This window comes from Peromyscus eremicus, chromosome 5 (genome assembly GCF_949786415.1).
Source record: "Peromyscus eremicus chromosome 5, PerEre_H2_v1, whole genome shotgun sequence".
NCBI classification, from domain to species: Eukaryota; Metazoa; Chordata; class Mammalia; order Rodentia; family Cricetidae; genus Peromyscus; species Peromyscus eremicus.
Window position 1 is genome coordinate 90,728,155 of NC_081420.1, and position 23,449 is coordinate 90,751,603.

At 47.0% G+C, this 23,449-nt stretch overlaps 1 protein-coding gene across 1 annotated transcript in view; it reads right to left on the bottom strand.

Annotated features, from left to right (window-relative positions):
* The window catches only part of Gan (gigaxonin), a 48,599-nt gene extending 42,729 nt beyond the window's left edge, over positions 1-5,870 (bottom strand). The window contains exon 1 of the mRNA XM_059263941.1: positions 5,704-5,870. Within this exon, the coding sequence (XP_059119924.1) occupies positions 5,704-5,861 (158 nt within the window). The 5' untranslated portion in view covers positions 5,862-5,870. The remainder of the gene's footprint in view (positions 1-5,703) is intronic.
* Positions 5,871-23,449: the final 17,579 nt, after the last annotated feature.

Genomic DNA, 23,449 nt, shown 5'->3' on the forward strand with positions numbered 1-23,449 from the left:
AGCAACAAAGTTCACGTAATTTTATATTGTTTTTATTTTGTGGACGGAACCTAAGACTAACAACAAAATTCATGTAATTTTATATTATTTTTATTGTGTCTACATTTAACTCTGACCCACAGACATGAGGTCAGGGGTCAGGCTTCAGAAGTTCAGATTTTTCAGTCTATGTTTCCCACAGTCACTTTGCGACAACCTGGGACTTCTGTCACTGACTCCCATGGGAGACGGGAGCGGCAAACATCAGCCCATTAGTCGTTTTTGCAGTAAGGGCTTTGGAAGACAGCCCAACTCTGTTCTGCAAGCAGGAGGTCAAGGACACTGCTGGAGGATGCGCAGCCTTCTCCTCTGTGAAGACAGGCTTGCCACCTCCACCTGAGCCTTCCATCATCCCCTTGTTCTGCTGGCTTCTGTGGCTCAGGAGGCAAAGAAGCCATGGGAAGCACTTACGTTCACAGCTGTAACCAGAGCCTGCCATTTGTCACACCCTACGCCCCCACATCTCCGCCCTTAACCCAGAATCCTAACTTGCAAATTATTCATTTATATTATAGCTTCAGTACACAAAATGATAGCCTTTCTCCTCTGGAAGGATGAGGCAGCTCTCTGAGACTTGCTGCCTGCTACTGGAACCAAATGCCTCCTCATTTGTCTTAATTATATTTTCTTTATGGATTATAAAGAGGTTGTAGGTCCCTCTTTGATAGCATGAGAAGAAGTGATTAACACTTCACATAATAGGTGATGTGGTTCTGACTCCTAAGGCCTCAGAGTTCCTATGCGGAAAAGTACTTGACTTGAATCTCATCTATAAAATGAGAATTACTGTAAGAATGATAAGGAGACTGATGGGAAAATCCAAAATATAAATAAAGGTCAAAAGAGTCGGGGTAACAGAGGACAGATCAATCAGACAGACAGTACCAACTCCAGCTGAGCTGTGTCACTAGACTAAACAGTACCCCACACTGGACAACAACACTTCCCTCTACGTCCCAGCCAGTCTAATGAGAATCGTATTGATTTATTTCTGCATTTGAAACCTTCCTCTCTAATCAGGGCCTTCGTAACTACAACTGTGACAATCACCGTTGAACACAAACAAGGGATGAACCCTACAGACAGCACCAGTTCACAAGTGCTTACTGCCATGGAGACCAGGATGCTCTGGAGATTTGAAGGGGATCCGAAGGGGCTCACAGCTATACTATTTCCTTTGAAAAACTCACATATAAATGGGGTTTAACCAACTAAGATGAAGAAAGAGCACTAACAATTTTTAAATCACATCTGTTCACTTATCTATGTGTGTGCATGCTGTTGTTCATGTATCAGAGCATCTGTGCTGAGATCAGAGGCCAGCTTTTAGGAGTTGGTTCTCTCCTTCTTCCACGTGTGGGTCCCAGGGACCAAACTCAAGTTACCAGGCTGGGTGACAAGTACCTTTCCCTGCTGTGCACTGTGGAACACTTCACTCTAAGAGCTTCAGGACAGACTTACTCTTCCAAGCAGTTGCTAGGAAAGCCTTAGAGTAGGCAGATAAAAACTAACAAGACCTAGATCCATTAAAAGACAAAGGCTCAATTGATTTCCCACCACTACAAGATCCTGACAAGAGATGGGTGGGGTACCATGAGCCTTCCAGAGTGGTGCAGACTCAGACAGAGCCTCAGAACCCAGCCTACTGGAAGAATCCTAAGAAATGCAGCAGGCAAGCCTGGTTCCTCAGAACCCTGGCGATCATTCAGGAGCTGCTACAAACTCAAAGTGCAGGGAAAAGATGAAAATATCAAAGAAATCAAAAGACTGTGCAGAGAGCATTGCTCTGCAATGTCTGTGGTTCACAGCAAGGACCTTAGTGGGTGTGGCTGCCTGGGTGGCTCAGCTTCAGCATCAAGGAAACAAAGACAGACTAAAGGTTACTTAGTTATTAGTGTAAGTGAATTAAAAACAGGGCTTTGGGAACTAACAAGCTGCTCTGTCTGTATATAGTGAACAACACTAGGGATAGCACTTGGATCCTAGTGACATTAAACTCTCAGACATCCCTAAAATGGATGTGGACAATTTCTATGCTACTATGAAACTTGGCTCTCCTATGGAGCTCATGTCAACTTCCTTCAGTATTTTCCTCCACACCACCTATAAGTCAAATCTTACATCTAAATGGCAAAACAGTATTGTCAATAATTAGGCCTGGAATGTACCCAAGTTAACAATATGAAACAAATGCTCCTTACAATACAGTGCTCCTGGCTGCATTCATACAGAACACCAAGTCCTGCAGGGCAAGGGAAGGGGCATTTCAGCATCAATGTACGCATAACGACATATACAAGACTGGAAAGAGACCCCCCCCCCCACACACACGTAAAGCAAAGCAAAAGAGCCACATGGTTGCATATTACATGGACTTTGGCCTTGTGTGGCACAGTCAACTTCACCTCACAGATAAAGAAACCATATCCTAAAAAAGTTCACATGGCCAGACTTCTCATTCCACCCTCCCTAGACCAACTAGAAAGCAAACAAACAAAGCCGTTTCCATCACTAGCTGACTCACCAAAGGATTTAAACAAAATCATGGGAAACTCTGTGCTATCCAGGACTGAATGCTAAACAGTATCATAACAGGTCCCCAGAAATGTGTAGATTCTGGAAAGTGCACACAGGGCCAGGAACGTGGACACAGCCACTTAAACGCCACTCCACAAGCACAGAAAGAGCCATTTCCAAATCCCTGTCACCTGCATCATCCCCAAGAACAGCTCAAAAGGGAAGGGCAAGCTTCCCATCAGATCAACGGCACTGGGCTGGATTCAGAAGAGCCCCAGACAGGAAGCAAGGCAAACTCCACAGTATTCCAAAGAAATTTCCTGTAAGCCCAAGGGGCCATTCCCTGGGGGGAGTCAAGAGTTGCTGAGGAAGAAAAGATGGGGGAGCATTATGTCCATGAGTGCAGGCTTGTCATTTTCTAGGGCTCTCGGTTGCACTGAGGTTTAGTTTTCCCAACAAGCTATAAGTAAACGCCAGTCAGGGATGGGACTGGGGAAACAGCCTGCTGGAATATAAATGCTTATATTCATTTTGTTTCAATGTAGTCTCTAAAGGGCCATTTTGACAAAGCTACATTATCAAAGTCCAATAGCATTGGTGTCAAAAGTTATGAAACTCAAGAGCTGGAGAGATGGCTCAGTAGTTATGAGCACTGGCTGCTCTTCCTGAGAACATAGGGCCCATAAAGCAGCTCACAACCATCTATAACTCCAGTTCTAGAGGATTCGATGCCTTCCTTGGCCTCTGCAGGCACTTCACACACATGGTGCATAGACATACATGCAGGCAAAATACCCATACATATAAAATAAAAATAAATAACTCTAGAAATTATTAAAATGAAAGATCAAGACACATTGCATAAGTATGAAATTATCCAAATATTCTAAAATAAATTAAAAATAAGCTGTGTTTTAAGTAGTAATTTAGATACTTTGAAATACACTTGAAATTGATAATCTAAAAATACAAGAATCTTCTAGCATTTCAGTAGTCAAATTTAACACAATCTGTCAATAAAGAAAATTCAATTTATTTATTTATATTTTTAAAAATTTGACTTGTTGATAAAATGTTAACATTGCATATACACAATTATGCAATATATAAATATAGACATGACATTTACATAATATTAACATAAATGTTAACCAATTGCAAAAAATAATTGAAGATGAAAATCAAAATAGGTCAGTCTATGACCATGCTTGACAAACAAGTGACAACATATTAAAAACCATCCATCTTGATTTTATCCAAAGTACATCCAAATACAGGCCATGCTGTCATTTGGAACAGGAGACTATGCACCATCAACTTAGATTCAAATCCTAGTCAACCACTAAGTACCAGTAACCTTGACATACAAGTTGCTAACATCCTCTGAGATGCTGTTTTTTTTACAGACAGACATGGCCACAGGAGATCTATCCTTTATTTGGAAAGTGACAGACAGACAGACATGAACCACAGATCTTTCCTAACCAGTGGACAGATTTGTGTGGAGCCATAGAATATCTAAAACTCATTTCTTTGTAGGTGCTTCAGAGATTAAATGACACAAAAATACACTGTGCCCCTTATTTGTCATATTAGTGAGCTGGAGCCAAGACTAAGTCATCCCCAACAACTCACAGCTAGGTAGGAAAGATTTGAAAAATGAAGCAAATCTCCAAACACCTAGCCCAGAGCCCTAGTCAACCAGCTAACATGGAAATATAAAGCCAAATCTCTGAAGTCCAACGAAGGGAAGGTGATCATTCATTCCATAAATTTACCCTGGCACCAGGCACTATTCCCTCTGTGAAGGGCCCAGCAAGAATCAAAAGAAAAATCCTTGGCCTGAGTTTACATTGTGGTCGAGAAAGATACACCAAGATGAGCAAAATACAGGTTCTATTATAGTAGTTAAGTGTCATGAAGAAAGATGGAGACAGCAAGTGTTTCAGGATGTGCAACTTTAAGAGGCAGGTGCCATTTAAGGGTTTACAGTACAGAATCCACTGTAGTTTTCCTAAGCATTTCCCAAACAGGGACTACTCTGGATACGGGAAAGGTCTGGCTTGCAGATCCAATTTGATTGATTGCCCTAACCTATGAATTGCCAGCTATGAGCTGTCATACTGGTGATCTAAATTTCATATTAGCAAAGACATCTGACCCCCCAGTCCACAAACAACACAATGTTACAAGGCAAGGCTAGGATAGAAGCCAGAAGTTTCAAGGGCACTTGGACTGCTTCTGAGTTCGAACGTCTCCAAAAACAAAGATTAAAGTACATCGTTATGTGTTGAGTTGTGCTGGGACAGAGCTCTCAGAACGGCATAATTTTCCTTTTTCTGACTTGCCAATTCTAGTGGCATTGTCTACCATTAGTCTATATTTAACCAGCTTACTGGGCACTTTCTCCAGCTTTTAGCCCCCCACCCCCACCCCGCGATATTAAAAGAGCAACCCAGTTTGCCTGAAGGAAAGTTGCTAAAGAAACGACAGCAGCTTCCTTGCAAATTCTGACCCGATGCTGTAAGCTGGGTCTGAACCTTTTCATTAACCTGGTAAACTGGGCTAAGGTTTGTGTCGCTGAAGTTTTACGGTGCCCTCTACAATCTCTGGGTCCTCGACCCCAACTGTATCCAAAGAATGACGGTTGGTCTTTTCAGATTCGCAACAGTTTAACCTGTTTGTAACAATGGAGTGGCAAATTGACAGTTGGGCTTGGGGGTGGGGGGTGGGAATGTCCCACCGAGATCTTACAGAGTGCTCCTTCTGCCTACACCGCGGGTGTTTGTTTGGCTTCCCCGCGCAAAACCAGGCCCGGTCCACTGTGCCGTGACTCGGAGGTAAACTTCTGCGGGGCTCGGCTGGCCGGGCGGGGCCTGTCGGGGAGAAGGAGCGGCTCTTCCCGGAGCAGCCCCGCCCTGCTCGCGGGTGCGGGTCCCAGGACAGCCTATATACCGTGTTTGGGGCTTCTGCTGACCTCCCGGGGCTCCGGGGCCAGGGCGATCTTGATGGGGAGGGGGCCTCCGGGAGAGGCCCATGGGGGCCCGAGGGGCGCGGCGGCGGAGCCACGGGAGCCGCGAGCGGCCAGGCCAGAGGAAGGGAGGAATGCGGAGGCGATGGGCGGCGGTGCCCGCTCACCTGATGTACGGGCTGGCCGCCGCCAGGATGTTCTTCTGCACCGGGATCTCCTCGCCGTCGAGGACCAGGTGAGCGTCGCAGAAGCGCGCCTCCTCCCGGAACGAGCTGAGCGCCCGCAGCAGGCGCGCAGCGTGCTGAGGGTCGGACACAGCGCTGCCCTCGGCCATCGCGCCTCCCGCTCCTCCGCAGCCACCCGGCCCGCCCGCCCGATTCCCGCGCGCGTCCCCGCCGTCCACTCCGCGCGTCCGCCTGCTCCGACTCAGTGTAGCTCTGGAGTCAGAGCTGGAGGCCCAGCAACGCGCCTGCGCCATCGGCGGCGCGTGCGGTCGGCGCCTTTAAGGCCCCGCGACGTTGCATCATCTCTCCGCGACACCCCCCCACGTCCCGCCCTACCTCGCAGCAGCCAATCAGAAGCCTCCTTCCTCCGGGGCTGGGCTCTGAGCCGCGGGCGCACCCAACCGTGGCTAGAGCTCAGACTGGGTTCGGGAAGGAGAGCTCAGCGGATCCGCGGAAGCGAATTCGAATTCGAGCCTCGGTCATCCGAGTACTATCATTGTGGACGGAGTTGAGATGTAGATTGAAGTCGAGGACTTACTCCTTTCGCAGGAGCTAGGCCCTGCTAGGTTCACGTCCATTATTCCCGGGCAGAGCGCGGAGTCTGCAGGAAGCCTTCGCCGAAGTTGTCGCGGGTGAAGAGAGAGAAGCGCTTCAGTTTTGCAAGGCTGTGGCAAGGAAGTTGTTTTCCTCCTGCAGGGTCTGCGGTTAGGGACCAGAAACAATGGACGGGTTTTAAGTGGGGCTCTAGGGATAAGGGTGTTACGGACGTCACTAAGAGGCTGGGTGGAGAATAAAGTCCGGATGCTTGAGGCCAATCGATGCTAAGATTAGATGGTGGCCTGGATCAAGGGCTCTGTGCGCGAAGATTACAATTGTGAAGGAGAGAGGAATCCAGTTAACTGCATGGATGTCAGTTTCTAACTTTCAGGAAAGATAAAAATCTGAAAGTCTGGGGGGTATAAAGGCCAGGTGTTCAAATGGTGGGGCCAGGCTTCCCATACAGGCAAACCAAGGCTGTGACAGTAAGCAACTCTGGGTGAGCTCACCTTACAAAGCAAGCAAGCCTCATACTGTCTGAAGTTTCACTGGAAGTTGGTGGAAATGCTTGGGAGTGTTGGAAGTAGCTGCCATTTTGTGCAAACATTAGGTGCTCAAACCTCCAGAAAAATTTTTTTCCATTATTTTTGTTTTTATATTTCACGACAGGGTTTCTCTGTGTAGTCCTGGCTGTCCTGGAACTCACTTTGTAGACCAGGCCGGCCTTGAACTCACAGAGATCCTCCTGCCTCTGCCTTCCAAGTGCTGAGGTTAAAAATGTGGGCCACAAGTTTTATGAGGACCAAGGATCAGAACATTTGGGCAACATTCCAGGTAAGGCAGGATGGAGCTTTCATTGTACCACTCAGCCACCCTTAGTCCAAAGGCCCCAGGAAAGTTTGGGGTCTTCACCCTGGAAGCAGCTAAGGCTTTGGAGTCACTGGCAGGAACCAGAGTACAAACTACTCTCAGGGGAGAGGGCCGGGTAAGGTAAGGAAGTTACTAGTGGAAGACCCCACATTTCCCATTTCCTCTTCAAACACAGCTCAGTGGAAGACCCACACATTTCCAGTTCCCTTTTCAAACACAGCTCAGTATCTATGGGAGCAGTGATAAAAATATCTAGAACCCGCCAAAACCAAGGGCTGGGTAAAGTAGAGGGAAATAGAGGTAAATCACAAGGGACTGTGAGTTACTCACTAGTAAAGCTGGTAGTGGGCTGTGGACATGTGTATAATACTATCCTCTGTTGTGTCTATTGAGAAAATACTATAATAAAGTAGTGCAAGGCTGTCTTCTCTAGAATACCAGCCCAGTGCTCCTGGGCACAGTCAACATTCCTTTGAAGACACTGTAATGATCTTTTTTTATCCACGTGACTAGCTAACTTCTGTGTATATTGCAGCTTGGTAAGATTTCCAGATGCCAAGTACTTCGTAACAGAGTACTTAGTACACAGTGCTACTTACTCAGGGTTGGATGGATGGTGGCTAGTGCTTTATTTTTTTTAACCGAATACCAAGCATTAAATAAATATTTCTTGGATTGTTCTTGTTCATTTTCTCTCAATTGGGCTGTTGTCAGAATTGGAATCTTTGTGTAGAGGATGGTTCAGTCTATAGAGTGCTTGCTCTGCACATGAGGACCTGAGCTCTACAGCATCCAGTACAACCAGTTTGTGATCCTCGCTGGGGTTGGGACAGGCACTGGGTGATGGGCGAGGACATCCCTGGGCTTGCTGGCCAGCCAGGTTAGCCAGAATCGGAATCCTAAGGAGCCCTGTCTCAAAAATAACGTAGAAAAGCGATTGAGGAAAGACACCTCATGTCAGCCTCTGGCCTCTTGAGATGCTTGCACACTTCCTCCTTCCCCTCCTCCAAGTGACGTATGTGACTAGGAGAGCTTTACACTTACAGGTATTTGATGAGAGTGTATCAGTTGCTTGTAATGGTGGTCTGCTCTTCACATGTCAGAGGTTCTGAAATAAACAGCTCTGATAACAGAAGGAGACGGTCAGTTAGCTGAGGATGGGAGAGTTGTCGCATAGAAGCGGCTGGGAGTGAGTGGAGCTTAGGCAGACTCTTCCTGGTAGAGATGAACTACCAGTGTTTCCATCAGGAGGAAGGCGTGAGTTGGGCAGAGGCTCCTAACAGTCACTGTTAGTCGGAGGCAGGTGGTGACTGGCCGGAAAGGTGCGCCTGCACAGCAGGACACACACCACCTCCACTGTTCCCAGTCTTCCCCACCACTCAGTCTGCTTGTTGAACTCTGAGTCACCCTTTGAAACTCAGCTCAAACATGACCTGTGATAAGCCTCCTACTAGCTTCCCAGGACAAGGCAGGCAAGTGCTGTACTTATCACACTGTGCTTTATTAATTTATTGTGGTGCTGGGATCCATCTCGGGGCTCTGTGCATGTTGGGCAATTGCTGCACCACTTCATTCTGGACTCCTGGTATACTTCACTGCTGCACTTTCCTCTGCTGGGTTGTGAGCATTTCTAAGGAAGGGTCTCTGTTGGCTGCACTTGTGTTCTCTGGGACTTACATAGTGGCTGATGCCTCGTAGATGCTCCCACTTCATGATTTAGTTAGCAAATCAGGTGAGAGAGTAGAGTGATGTAGGGTGCCAAGATGAAGGTCACATCCCTTCAACTCCAGCTGATTGTCATATGGGAGTAAGTGGTAGCAACTCATTCCATTTAGGGGGAATAGTCTCATGGGTCTGCAGCCAAGATCTGGCTTTAATCCTTTCTCAGAGATCATCAGAAAACCAGGCCCAGAGAGTTCATGATCCACTGATGCTAGGCTGACAGTAAAATGTGTCCTGTTGAGTTCCAGTGTCCCAAAAGCATTCAGCCTGGTGTGATGGGGTGGGAGGAGTCCTGGGGGTTGGAGGAGCAACTGCCCCCCCAACACTCCGGGTTGTGCCTTGGAATGCTTTGCAGTCGTTCTTGATACTGCTCAAACTGATCTGTCCTTGATGTTAGTTACGATCATTGAAGTTGTGCATACGATGTTATTGTTTTTCAGCATTCCATAAGTATCAGATAGCAGTTATTGTGAAACAGGACATCTGAGAGATCCCATACTGCCCAGCCAGTTTCAGTCTCTGGTGACTACACTGAGTTCACAGCCTGCAGAGGAAGGGCTTCCAGGGTGTGTGTGTGTGTGTGTGTGTGTGTGTGTGTGTGTGTGTGTGTGTGTGTGTCTGTGTGTTGTCTAAAGACCAAAGAGAGTGTTTGCAAGACAATAATAATAGTTGGTGAGCAGACCTACTTTAAAGCATTGGCTGCCTGGTCCTCAGAGCAGGTACAGTGATCTTGAGGGCAGAGATGCTCTTCTCGGTCGTTCTTTATTCTCTACACTGCCCTCCACTTGATTTCTTCACTGACCATGTATCATATTTACAGTTGAGAAAAGAACAATTTCCATTTTCAAAAAAAATATTAAAAGCTTTCTTCTGTTGAAAACTGAGCTCTCAAGGAAGCATCCCCTTGGGGATTTGGGCTTTTATTTTAAAGTAACTGTTAGCTCAAGACAATAAATACTGTAATTAAAAGAAACACTCAGGAGTTTGAAAACATGGGGTGGGATGGGCTTACTTTATTGAAAAGAAAGTTGAAGTTCAGATGAGTTGAAGGCTCCACCAAGGTCATTTGTGAGTTTGACTGAGGCCAGATAAGACTGAGGTCAGATTTCTGCCTTCCAGCCCTGTAAGCTTTTCCATTCTCAAAAGCTGGCTCTTTATAAATACTCATTTGGTTGAGACGGTCTCTTCTGATTCATTTTAAGGTAGTCCTCAGACATTTTATTGGGTAAATCTGTCATTTGTCCAAATCCATAGATAGCTCTTTCTGAAAAGCCTAAGTGCTTCCCAAATTGCTGAGTCAGAGAACAGGTCAGTATTTATGATGCTTGAGAGTTGATTCTATATATTTCACAGTGCCCAGAGAAGTGTCTCGGAAACCAGGGAGCTAATTAAATTGTAACGAAACTCCATGAAGGTAGAGGCTGTCCTTGTACCCCACCCAGGATCCATCACAGTGCCTGACACACACACTAGGTGCTCCTTACAGATTTGCTAAGTGAATAAATGTTAATAGGGATGATGGATATTTTCCAGTCCCTACCAGGTAACTTCGGGTGCTGTTTCCCACAGTTCCCCACTGACGTCCAAACTGGCTTACTTAATAATAACTGCCCGACACCCTGGGATAGCTAATGGCCACCTGCAACTTATGCGGGTCACAAAATAAACTCATGAGAGCTGAAGAGATGGCCCAGCAGGTAAGAGCACTGGCTGCTCTCCCAGAGGACCTGGGTTCTGTTTCTAGAACCTACATTGTAGGTCACAACCATCTGTATAACTCCAGCTCTAGGGGATCTGACACTCTTTTCTAGCCTCCTTGGGCACTGCATGCCCTGGGTGCACAGACATACACACAGACAAGAAACACTTATAAAATAAAAATAAATAAAACTTTTAAAAATTAAAAAAAAACCTGATTTGACCTCTCAAACCTAATTCTAATTCCTCCCAAGTATGTGATAGTACATTGATAGTATTTGTTTACACAGTGGCAGAAAATGGGGGTCTTTTTAAAGGGGGTGGTGCTGGGGATGGAACCCAGGATCTTATGCAGACAAGGCCAGTCATATACTTGATCTATATCTTTATCCACTGACCTGTATCTCTAACTGTGTCTGGGGCCCTTCATCCCATTCTCCAGTAAACTCCACAAGGTCCAAGGCAGACTGTTCTGCCTCCAGCCATTTCAGCCTCACCGACCATTCCATCCACGCCATCTAGTTCTCCTGCTTTCCCTCTGCCCTTGGGGAGCCTTCCTCCCCAACAGGGAAATCAAATAAAGCCACTTCCGGTTTCTATAGCCTCTGATGGCTTTCTGTCAGACTTAGGAAGAAAAACATCCAAAGCCCTTCTCGTGCAGTACAGAGCCCTGGGTGATCTATAGCCTCTATCCTATGACCGCAACCTCTAACGTCCTTTCTCGGTGCACACTAGCCTCCCTGGCCATCTTGCTCTTCCTGGAACAACCCTAACTCATTCCCCACTTCAGGGCCTTGGTATCATCCTATTTCTCAGTCAGGCAGTCCACTGCCATTTTCATTTTGCTCCTTCATTCTATTAGAGCTCAAAGATGACGCCTCCCTCATCTCACTTCATCTTTCTTCGTATATTCAACCCCTGCCTAAGTGATATACGTGTATGTGTGCACTGTGTTCTGGTTGTCTATTATAAAGGCCTTCATGAGGCTTCACAGGTTTATCTTTGTGTCACTAGACCCGAAAATGAAGGTAGAATTAAAACGCATACCTTTAAAAAGCTTACTTATTGGTAGACATCCTTTTTTCTCTCCTGCTCCCTAGCCAAACTCTGCAATCCAAGGATGTGAGTTACTGAGAGTGATTTAAAGGACCCAAAATGACACTTGAAACCTTAGTTTGCAGCAGCTCCAGGCATAGGTTACCTAGTAACTTCTTTCAAACTAGGTCCTGTGCTAGAACCTTGTTTTTTTCCCCCTGTTAAGGCATGTACCACGTTGCAGTTTTTACCCAGCACACTTGCTTTGGCTTATAAGTATGTCAACAATATATAAGAGGTATTCAAATTTTGTTCTTTAGCAAGAATTCTAGCTACCTTGTTGTTGGGTGTATGGTAAGCTGGTTTATTTGGCAATATTTACATGGTATCAATAATTCATCTGAACTTTGGATATGTCCAACAATCTGAACTCATTTGAATCCTGCTTACCCACTGGACTTCCTATTTCCTCTGGGTCTCAGCCTTGGAGGCTGGGGAAATTCACATAGTATTGTCTTAACTGCTCCTAAGGAGACTCAAGCAAATGCCCTCCCCCCTCGGAAAGGGCACCGATGACTGACCAAAGTAACTATTCCATCAAAATGGGATAAATTTATTGGGGTTACGGGACCATGTGTGACCCCAAGACAGCCACAAATCCAAAAGTCTCATCTGAATGTAGATGTGATTTTCCTAAGCTGCATAAATGACCTGGTTCCTCTCCAACACCGTGCCCCCTCCCCGCCTCCCGGCACCCCCCCCCCTCGCCACTTAATGAACTTTTCATTCTCTCTATAGCTTTTCAGGAAACCACAGGCATCTGGGGCAGAATTGCAAACAGCTGGGAGAGGGCCACAGAAGGGACTGGCTGAGTTGCAGGTGAGACTCTGGAGACAGACCCTCCCCTAGCTTCTGTGGAGGGAATGTCAGTAGGCTGGATCTTGGTGGCTCCTGGGTAGTCACAGCTGCTCTGATTAAGATGGTAAGTCTATTATTCCCAGAGCCGTCTGTAACACTTCACTGTTTCCATAAACCTGGGATAACCAAAGCACTCCCTCATCTGGCAATTAGGGAGGGTAAAATGAGTCGGTGCTGGTGAGGGCTGACAACAGGGTCCGACACACAGTAGGTGCTTAATACATGCTTTGTCGTTCCTCGTATTATCATTGTTTCCCTTTGGTGGTGGTGCGCTCTCACTCAGCTTGGGGATTATTAAGCTCTAGTTGACTTTTAAGTAAAACCTAGTTTCTCCTCCCACAGAGCCAGCACTGTCTCCAGGGCCGAGTCGACATCCATCTACCCTTTTGTTTTTCTTTGGCTCTAATTCTGGGAGTTTGGTGAACTTCATATATTTCCTAACTCCATCACATATTTCGCCTTCCAGACCAGATCTTTGAATACCCCACTCGGTCTCCTTTATATCCGGCTCCATGCCTTTACTTTATTTATTTATTGATGGAGTCTCATGTTTTACAGGCCAGCCTTGAATTCATAAAGATCCACCTGCCTCTGCTTCCTGAGTGTGGAGATTAAAGGTGTGCATCACCACACCCCACTTTGATTATTTGTAATCTTGTGTGTCTCTGTGTGGCTATGTGCACGTGAGCACAGATGCCCGTGGAGACTTGGAGTTTCAAGTGGTTGAGAGCCATCCAGTATGGATGCTGGGAACCAAACTTGAGTCCTCTGCAAGAGTAGCCAGTGTTCTTGACCACTGAGCCATCTCTCCTGTTCACTCCCCTGCTTCTGATTTACTTTTAAATATTTAAACCAATTCAACTCTTTTCAGAAAGACATCAGACCTCCAGGGCTGGTGCTTCATCCATACTCTGTTTGAGAAAACCTTGTTCTTAGGGTGCCTTCCTATGCTTTCATTTAGAGGGTCTTGCTTTCACTCTTAGGTCTGTGATCGGCTTGGCTGCATGGATTGTCTTAATGATAGCTCAGTCCTGCAGAGACAAATACACCTAAATATGATGTCCATTCACACCTTGAACAGCTCGTTCATTCAAAATTCTAAGTGCTTACCATGTGTCCATCCCTTGTGGGAGACCATATGCAATTAGGGTCAGCACTAAAGCTAAGGGACTAATTGGCTACTCAGGGAAGGAATGTAAGGAGAGCAGTAATTTAGTAGGCAAAGATGATGTGGCCTGCTTATTCAGATTTGTGTGTGTGTGTGTGTGTGTGTGTGTGTGTGTGTTTGTGTGTGTGTGTATGTGTGCCTCTGGGAGCACATCAGTCAGGTGCTGTTCCCACCATCTGCTTCTAACTCATCTGTCAGTCCCCATTCCCTCCAGGAGCAAGTCCAGGACAACTTCAGGAGTCAGTTCTCTTCTGCTAGAGACTGACCTAGGCCATCAGGCTTGGCAGCAGGCCTCTTTAGCCCCTGAGCCATGTCACCAGCCCTTTCTTATTTTCAACATTTCTACCATCTTTCGTGCCCAGCCCACTGCACTGAGCCCCCTGAGCCTCAGAATGGAGCCAGTGAAATCTCCTCACTGGCCCCATATAGCTGATTTGAGGACCTGTGCCCAGGGCTGGACAGTCCCCAGCATCACCTCACAAAGCCCTTCCATTTAGTTCCTTTTTGTCTCGCTGAACCTTGGACTCCCCTAGAGTCTAGCTGCCTGCTTAACTCTTGCTCCTGTCACTTTACAGCTCCACACTCTGCACGTGCTGCTGCAAGGGCTTGAGCCTCTGCTCCTAGCTGGAAATAACTGTCTCCCTTGAATCCCACCCGACTCATCGCTGGTCGTGTAGTTCCTGTCTGGAACACATCCGTGTTCCACTGGGAAACCTGCCCACTCCTGAGCTGTGTTCTGCCGCTTTGACAGACACACCTTGGCCCCAGTTAGACCCAGTGTACCTAGTTTTCTTGTTACTGTGACAAAATGCCTGACCCAGATGACTTCAATGAGGAATGGTTGATTTGGCTGACAGTCTCAGACTCTGCTGCCCAGCTGTGTACACCACCACGCATGATAGCTGCAGTTATCCAGATGCCACCATGTGCCACCATGTCCAGCACCTGGTAAGCGGTCAGTGAACAGTGACTGGAAAAAGCACAGCCACAGAGCTGGAGAGGTGGCTTGGTGGTTAGGAACACATGCTGCCCTAGTTTACTTCCCAGTATCCATGTTAGACAGCTTATAACCATCTGTAACTCCAGCTCCAGAGGATCTGATGCCCTCTTCTGGCATTCTCAGGTAACACACACACACACACACACACACACACACACACACACACACCAAAACAAAAAACTGTAAACACAGAGTCATAGATGGAGAAACAGTTCACTGATTAAAAGTGCTGGTCAAGCAAGCTTGGGTGACGGAGCTTGGATCCCAAGAACTTACTTGAAAAGTGGGTAGAGTCTCCCGCCTGTAATTCAAGCCTGGATAGGAAGAGACAACTGAGCCCAGAGCAAGCTGACTAGCAAGACTAGCCATGTCAGCAAACTCTGGGTTTGAGTTTGCTTAAAGACCCCCACCTCAGTGAATAAGATAGATGAGTGATGGTGGACAAGTCCTGACGCTAACCTCTGGTCTCCACATGTACTCAAACACATGTGCACCTGCACCCACACACATGCACCCACACATGTGCCAACATGCACACCACATACACATGAGAATGAAAAAGAAACAAAAACCAAACCAAAGCAAAAAAACCCACAACCACACCTATGATATTAGTGAGAGCACCTTGAACATCTCTCTTTTCACTACCCTGGGAGTTTCTTAAATAAGGGCCCATTAACTCGGTTTCTCTATAATTACCACTTCCTCTCGTGCCCATTCGTGGAGCTTTTGGTGCCTCCCTGTGCCGGGAGCTCGCTATCCATCACGCTAACCAGCCATCTAAAGTTACATATCAGGCACTCAGTGTCATGGTCTAGAAGACTGTGGCTCAGAGAGGTGACCACTGGCCCTCAGCTAACCCACAGAGTAGCCAGGACTTTGAATCCTATTGCTTTGGAAAAGTCTGTGTCCTCCCGTGCTCCATCGAGGGTTACTGCCCATCTGTGCATTCCCAGCATCTACACAAAGAGCTTGGCAAACAGCCAATGAATGGAATCAGCCCGAAGAGACTCAGAACCTATACACGGAGGCAGAAAGGAGCACGCATTTAACTGGGCCACCACGGTTCTGAACACGTCCCTCCAGGTCCAGTCAATCAGCACTGCAGATAGCATCTGGGCTGGTAGCTGTTTTCAACGATTCCCTCTTGGGAAAGGGTGGTTTCAACATCAATAATTTGCACTCCGTGGCTCTCAGGTGTGCTCTTTAATCAAGACAATGCCGTCCTTCCAGAGGAACGGGTTGTCACTTTTCACAAAATTTGTCCCATTTAATGAAACTTTTTTTTTGGTTGGGTGCCTAATGAACTGCTTTCTTTGTGACAGTCTTAAGCTTTTAAAATGATGTGCCAGGAAGGAGTCTAGGGAGTTCCTCTATGGCAGACATGGCAAGCTTGGCCTCTCTGGCTCCATTCTAAGTGGCTGAAGAGCAGAGACCATGGGGAACCATCTGAATCTCCCTTGGCCCCTGACTTGGGCAGGCAGGATTTCAACAGATCATTGCCAAGACATTGTCTGCTATGGTGGTGTTTTTATGCTGAGGACTGGGAGAAGCCTTGGGAGGGATAAAGAAGAAATCAGATTCAAATCTGGTCTCTAGGAACTTCTAAACCTCCGTGCCTTGGGATAAGACACAAACATAAATAATGAGGAACTGATTTGGCTAAATAGGGTGTGTAGTAGGAAGTGTATCAGTGAGCTACAATGAGATGCATACCCATCCCAAAGCATCATTTGTACTTAAATGTGGAGAGGTCCTTTGATATTAACACAAGTATTGGATGTTATGGCTAACACTGTGGCATTTTCATGCATGTCTTGCTAGACCCCCTACACTGCTCCTGCCTTCTCTCTTCTTCGCTTACTGTGGGAAAATGAATGATTCTGTACGGATGCATGGATAAATGATGGATAGATAGGTAATGAATGGTGGAAGACTGGATAACAGATGGAGTAGAGAACAAGATAGTGTGTCACTACATAACGAACAGGCGTATCTTCCCTTTATCGTTACTACTGTGCAATTCTGTGTCATTTGTACACCAAAACTCCTTTCACATCACGCCAAACTCAAAGACACTAGAATGATCCCAGTTTCATCTGTGAAGAAGACTGCAGCCTCAGGCAACAATGTCCCAGGTCTTACATAATGAGGATTGGTCAGCTTGAGCTCTGAGCTGGCCCTTGGCTCAGCATCTTCAACACAAGAGCCCGGGGCAGCTACAGGGAGAAGGCGCGCCATTGAAGTCACTGCCTTTCTTCTCTGAACTGTGGACTGCTGCTTAATTGCAGCCTCGTGTCACAAGTCAGTGCTAGGCTAGGCAGAAGTGCTTTAGTGGAGACTCTGCCATGGATTCTGCTCTTCTTGGGGACACTTGTGAATGTGGCAAGTCACCTACTACTTCAGGAAGCCCATGAGAATCCTACAGGCCTCCTCTGGCCTTCTCAAGTGCCCAAGATTCCTCCACAGGAACATCTTGAGCCTAACGGAACACAAACACAACCCAGAACCTCCGGGAAGAGGGGGTGGAGGTGGCATTGGGGGCATACTCAGGGAATGTAGCACACTCAAGCATTTCCAGTCAGGGACACTGCACCATTACAACTCTACAATCATTCCCCTTCTGGAAACTTCCATGGCTATCCTACCCACCCGTTTCTCTCTTAAAACCTTTCTCAACTCTTGGTGGAGAGGACAATTAAGGTTGTCTGTTTTAGAGATCCAGGTTGCTAGTGTGTTAACAGGGCAAGGTGGAGGAAGAGAACAAGATAGACCATAGACTACCTAGAACTGACTGGCTCAGCACAGGTGTATCTTTATGGCCTTGAATGCCAGGAATAGCCACAGCAGGTAGAAGATTAATGGCATTGAATTTGTATGTTCAATCAACACATATGTACTGAGAACTTTCTATATGCCAGGCCCAGGTCTAGACTTTGGCTTCTTAAACTGCAGGTTGTGATCCCATGAACAGTCATGAGATTGAATGGAGGAACTCTGAAAACAACTGGCAACAATTAATGGTTTCTGAAAGTTCAGCAACCAAAAACTAGTTTGAAATCAGATGCATAATAGACCCAAGGTGTTTTTGGCTTCTCACTTGTGGTGCAGGGCAGGACTTCCTCTGCAGCCTCGGCCCTGAACACACTCTGTGAACACTTTGAATGGCATGTCATCACCCACATGCCACCTGTGAACTCCACCTCAAACACCCCAGCTCAGATTCAAGACCATCGCATGCTACGAACTGCAGTGTTTTTACTGTATACGTACAGTTTCTGCTCTTACAGAAGAACGGTTTAATTGCAGCAAATAAAGACTTAACACTCTCCTTCCATCATCCCTCAGCATGTATCAAGTTAGAGATCTTTTGGATTGGATTGTGTTAGAAGTTTGGATCTACAAACTGCCGCTTGAAGGGCTGGGGAGCTGGTGTGGTGAGTAAGAGGCTTACTGCTCAAGCCTGCTGAGCACCTGGGTTTGGATCTTTACCACCCACATAAAAAGCCAGGCAGGAGTGGCAGCATGTACCTGTAACCCCAGGACTGGGGTGGGGAGTGGGGATACGAGGATCTCTGGGGCTTGTTGGCTGTCAGCTTAACTGAAAAAACGTGAGCTCCAGGTTCAGTCTAAGCCGGGCGGTGGTGGCGCATGCCTTTAATCCCAGCACTCAGGAGGCAGAAGCAGGCGGATCTCTGTGAGTTCGAGGCCAGCCTGGTCTATAGAGTGAGATCCAGGAAAGGCACAAAGCTACACGGAGAAACCCTGTCTGGAAAAACCAAAAAAAAAAAAAAAAAAAAAAAAAAAAAGAGACCCTGTCTCAAGTGAATAAGGCAGATCAAGATAGAGAAGGCCAGAGCTAGGTGCTTGTGGTCACCCGACACCTTCCCCCAAAGACATCCAGGTCCTGGAATCTGTGACTGGGACCTGCCACGGCAAAGGGGCTTTACAGATGTGCCTGGAGTAAATATCTAGAGATGACGACACATCCCACATTATCCCAGCAGGCCAATGGACTCACAAGGGGGAGGCAGAGGAGGATTTGACCCGGAAGGGGAGAAAGCGATGTGTCCCTGGAAGCGGGGCAGAATCAGTGTGTTAAGACATGGGTCAGGGCATGAGGGTGAGTCGTGCAGAGTTCCTCCCAGGGTCTATAGACTCTGCTTTTTATCCTCCAGAATGGCAAGTGAGTCAGTGCTCACTGCTTTAAACCAGCAGTTCTCAACCTGTGGGTCATGACCCCTTTGGGGGTCCAACAACCCTTTCACAAGGGGTCACCGAAGACCGTCAGAAAGCACAGGTATTTGCATGACAATTCATAACAGTAGCAAAATCACAGCTATGAAGTAGTAACGAAAGTAATTTTCTAGTTGGGGGTCACCACAACATGAGGAACTGTATTAATGGGACGCAGCATTAGGAAGGTTGAGAACCACTGCTTTAAGCCATGCCCAGGTGTGTGGAATTTGTTTCATCCACAGCAAGAGACTCTTACCCCCGCCCGTAAACCACCTTATCTGACCCAAGCTGGTTTGTCTGTTTACATCCACTCTCCTTGTTGCTGTAAGAACTTAGTCCCCACCCCTGGCTGAGAGGATGCACTAGCAATGTGGACAGCACTGTTTCTCCCACATCCATTCCTAGGGTAAGGTTAAGAGCCCCGAGCCAGGCTGGGGCCTCACGCCTGCCCCATCCAAATGACAGGATGAGAACAAAGTCAGAATGTCAAGTGACCTTTACCACTCCCAAAGCCACCCCGAGCTCTCCTGCCTTCTGCAAAGGGCGGGAACTGTGGGATGTCAGAGACTGCCACTCATCCTACAACACAGTGGATGGACTTCGTAGGGGAAATACTGGAAAATGTACTCAGATGTATGAACTGAGCGAGGGTATCATAGATATTACTGTCTCCAGCCCCTAGTGAGGAAGACAAGGAGTTGTTAAAATCTCCATAGAAGAAAGAGCTATGGAACCGACTATGACTGTGGCTTACATCTTGTTTTCTGGTCTTGAACAGAGGCCTTGCTTGGGCCAGGAAAAAAAAAAAACTTTTAGGAAATGATGGGGAGAGAGAGAGAGAGAGAGAGAGAGAGAGAGAGAGAGAGAGAGAGAGAGAGAGATATTTCTTCCCCCTGTGTGATGTTTGAGTAAGAATGTCCCCTATGGGCTTGTGTATTGGAACACTTGGGCCCCAGAGGGTGGCACTGTATGAGGAGGTAGGGGAGGTGTGGCCTTGCTGGAGGAAGTACGTCACTGGAGGTGGGCTTTGAGATTTCAAAACCTCCAGTCATATTCAGTTGCTCTCTCTGCCTTGTACTTGCCATTCAAGATGTCCGCTCTGGGCTGTCCCCGCTGCTACGCCTGCTCTTGCTGCCCAGCTTCCCTGTGCTGCTGACAAACTCTTATCCCCCTGCAACTGCAAGCCCAAAACAAACCCTTCCTTCCATAGGTTTCCTTGATCATGGTGTTTCATCACAGCGATAGAAAAGTAACCAAGACACTCTGGAAGATTTTTCACATCCAAAGGTGACAAATGTAACCATTTGTTAATGAGGGAAGCAGACCCTCTACCTCATACGGAACACACAAATTAGCTACAAATATAAAACCAGGAACAAGTTTTCATGGCCACGGGTTAAACAGTGGCTTCTCAGATTCACCGCCAATATCATGGGATTTAAAAAGAATGTTATATTTATATAGACATTTATATACTATATAAATAAATGGCACATCATCCAAATTAAAAATTTTTTGTTTTTGTTTTTTGTATTTCAGAGGACACTGCCAAAAAAAGTGAAAAGCCCACTTATAGAGTAGGGGAAAATACTGGAGAATCACACCTTTGATGAGGGCCCTTTTATTTTTATTATTATTATTATTATTATTATTATTATTATTATTATTATTTTTTGGTTTTTCAAGACAGGGTTTCTCTGTGTAGCTTTGCGCCTTTCCTGGAACTCACTTGGTAGCCCAGGCTGGCCTCGAACTCACAGAGATCCACCTGGCTCTGCCTCCCGAGTGCTGGGATTAAAGGCGTGTGCCACCACCGCCCGGCGAGGGCCCTTTTAAAAAAGATTTATTCTTACTGTTTTAAAGTGTGTCTTACTGTTTTAAAGTGTGTATGAGTGTGTGTGTGTGTGTGTGTGTGTGTCTGTGTGTCTGTGTGTATGTGTGTCTGTGTGTGTGTGTTCATGAGCGTAGGTGCCTGCAGAGTCCAGACGATGGTGTCAGATCTCTTAGAACTGGCTATATAAAATTGTGACCCACCCCATGTGGATACTGGGAACTGCAAGGGCAGGAAGCTCTTTAACCACAGAACCATCTCTCCATCTCACCCCCCCCAAGAATTTCTTAGACTCAACAATAAAAGACAAATACCACAGAAAATGAGGGCAAAGCGTTTATTTAGTAGGCATTTCTCCAAAGGAGACTTCACAGGCACGACCACACCAAGATGCCACTTGACGCCTGTGAAGGCAGCTAAAACAAAAACACCGGGCAGGGAGGATGTGGGCACATTGAAATTCTCATGCCTTGATTGTGGGAGTACCACAGGCTCCAGCCATTTTGGAAATAGTCTAGCAACTCCACTGAGTGTTGGTGAAGGATCCCAAGATGGCTGAGCATAAACTTGCTCTAACAGCCAATGACTGGATAGCTTCTGGGGAGATTATACCCCAAAGCCAAAAGACAATTGTAAACTCCCTAAAGTCCAGCAGCCATGAAATGTCAACAGCTCTCCAGCTGGCGGTGGGGACTCATGGTAAAGGTGACCAGCTTAATCTTGTGCAGACAATTTTTTTTTTAAATGGGAACAGTAACAATCATCTGTTCTCCAAGCAAGGGATGGACTCTAAAATTTCATGCAAACTGACCCACCGGGGCCCTAGTTCCGGGGGGGGGGGGATTGGAAATAATTTAAAGTGTAAGGATGGTAGGTGGGTACCCACGCTGCCATGGCCCAAAGAGGGAGTAAATACGCACCCATGAAAAGAAGGTAGAGACCTGTTCAGTGCAAGCAGCAGAAGGTTTTCAAGCTAGTATGTTGCTTGTAAGTAGATCTCTAACCTGTGGACTCTGCACCCAAACTGTTAAAGCTGCAGGAAACCCAGCAGAATGCTTTCACTGGTTTTCTTTGGGTCATGGGACTCTGGGTATCTCTCTCATCTTATTTTAATCTAGCCAGCTGTTCTACAAAGAACAAACAGGATCTTACAATCAGAAAACACACACGCCCTTGTCTGCTTCCCTCCTTTTCCAGGGCTCCTTCTTGGGAACTTGGCTACCCTCAATTTGTTCAGCCATCCACATCTACCTGTATCCTAATCCCAAACTGCAACTTCCACCTGCAGGAGCAGCCCTCTGCGGGTCCCCCATAGGTCTTTTCAGGGGGCTCCAGAAGTCCCACCCATCCCAGATGCTTCTGTCAATCACCAGGGAAGTCTTGCTCATCTTCATCCTGCCTGGATACAATGCTGTATACCTCTGAGATCCTGTGACCAAGAAAATACTCTGCTTCTTGGCTGGAACTCAGCCTTGAGGGATGCTTCTCAAGATGGCCCTGTGTGATAGTGGAAGATGAAGCATTGGGGTCCCCGAGGTGTCTCCCTGCTGTCAGGTGGTGTAGATGGTGAAGGCTTTTTCATGTGTGTCCTGATTTGCCACAGGAAAGACTTCTGGGCATTTAAAAACCACCCAAGAGATGTTCAAACAGTACAAGAAGGGATCAAATGTGTTTTGACTTAACCTGGATCAGCAGCCTGTCCCAAGCTGTGAGCCCTGCACCCGTAACTTGGTCCCGAGGAAACAAGTATGAATCAACAGTGCGAACGTGGCTCAAAGGCATGAAGGTTTCTCATGAGCTGATTTGCCCAGCAACCCATCCAGCTTGTCCCAGCACTGGACTCACATTAGAGAAACCAGCTGTGCACGCAGCCAACACCTGTGAGCCTTCGCCGCACCTGACACTCTGGGCTTGGAACTCTCCAGGAAGCAGCTCTCGATGAGAGCAATAAATGAACCCAGAGGTTCTCTCCCAGAACTTCCTGTTTGTTCATCTTGCCCACCCACACGCTTCATAACCAGCAAGGCTGGGAGGAGAATGGGGACTGTTTTTTGTGGTCCTTTGGAGAAAGGAGCGTGCATGGAGTTCTGAGCTAAGTGCCCTGGCCTGGGCCTGTCCGAAATGTAATAGGATTGTAGAACACTGGACCCAGACAAATCACATACCCTGTCGGCAGTCTTCAGTGTTTTTTCGAAACTGAGACAGCAAGCTCTGGTGTGCCAGCCTCCATTCACCAGTGTGGTGTCCCAGCTGTCATCTTAAATAAGGTCAACAAACCACCGACGTTGTTTCCTCCCTGCAGAACTGGGCCCTTTCTTGAGATGAGGTCTGGGTGCTGTTTGGCAATTGGGAGCGTGGAGGTGGGGACACATTACATTCCACTCTTCCCTCAGACATCCAAAGCAGAAGCGTGAGTGGGTGAGTGGCTGTCCCATTTGTCACAGCCCTTCTGCCACCCAAACCCAGGCTCTGATCACGTCTCCTTTCGCCCCCTGTAGCTGACCTTCCCAACCTGCCAGGGGTCGAAGGACTGAGATGCCCGCAGGACATGGTGGGGAAGGGCTTCACTCTGCCACCTGCTTTGGGTACCCACTAGACTGGAAAGGCGAGGCTCAGATATCCAGGGAGCTCCCAGTAATCATGTGGGAGGTCGTTCGGCTGGCTTGTTTCCAACCTCCTC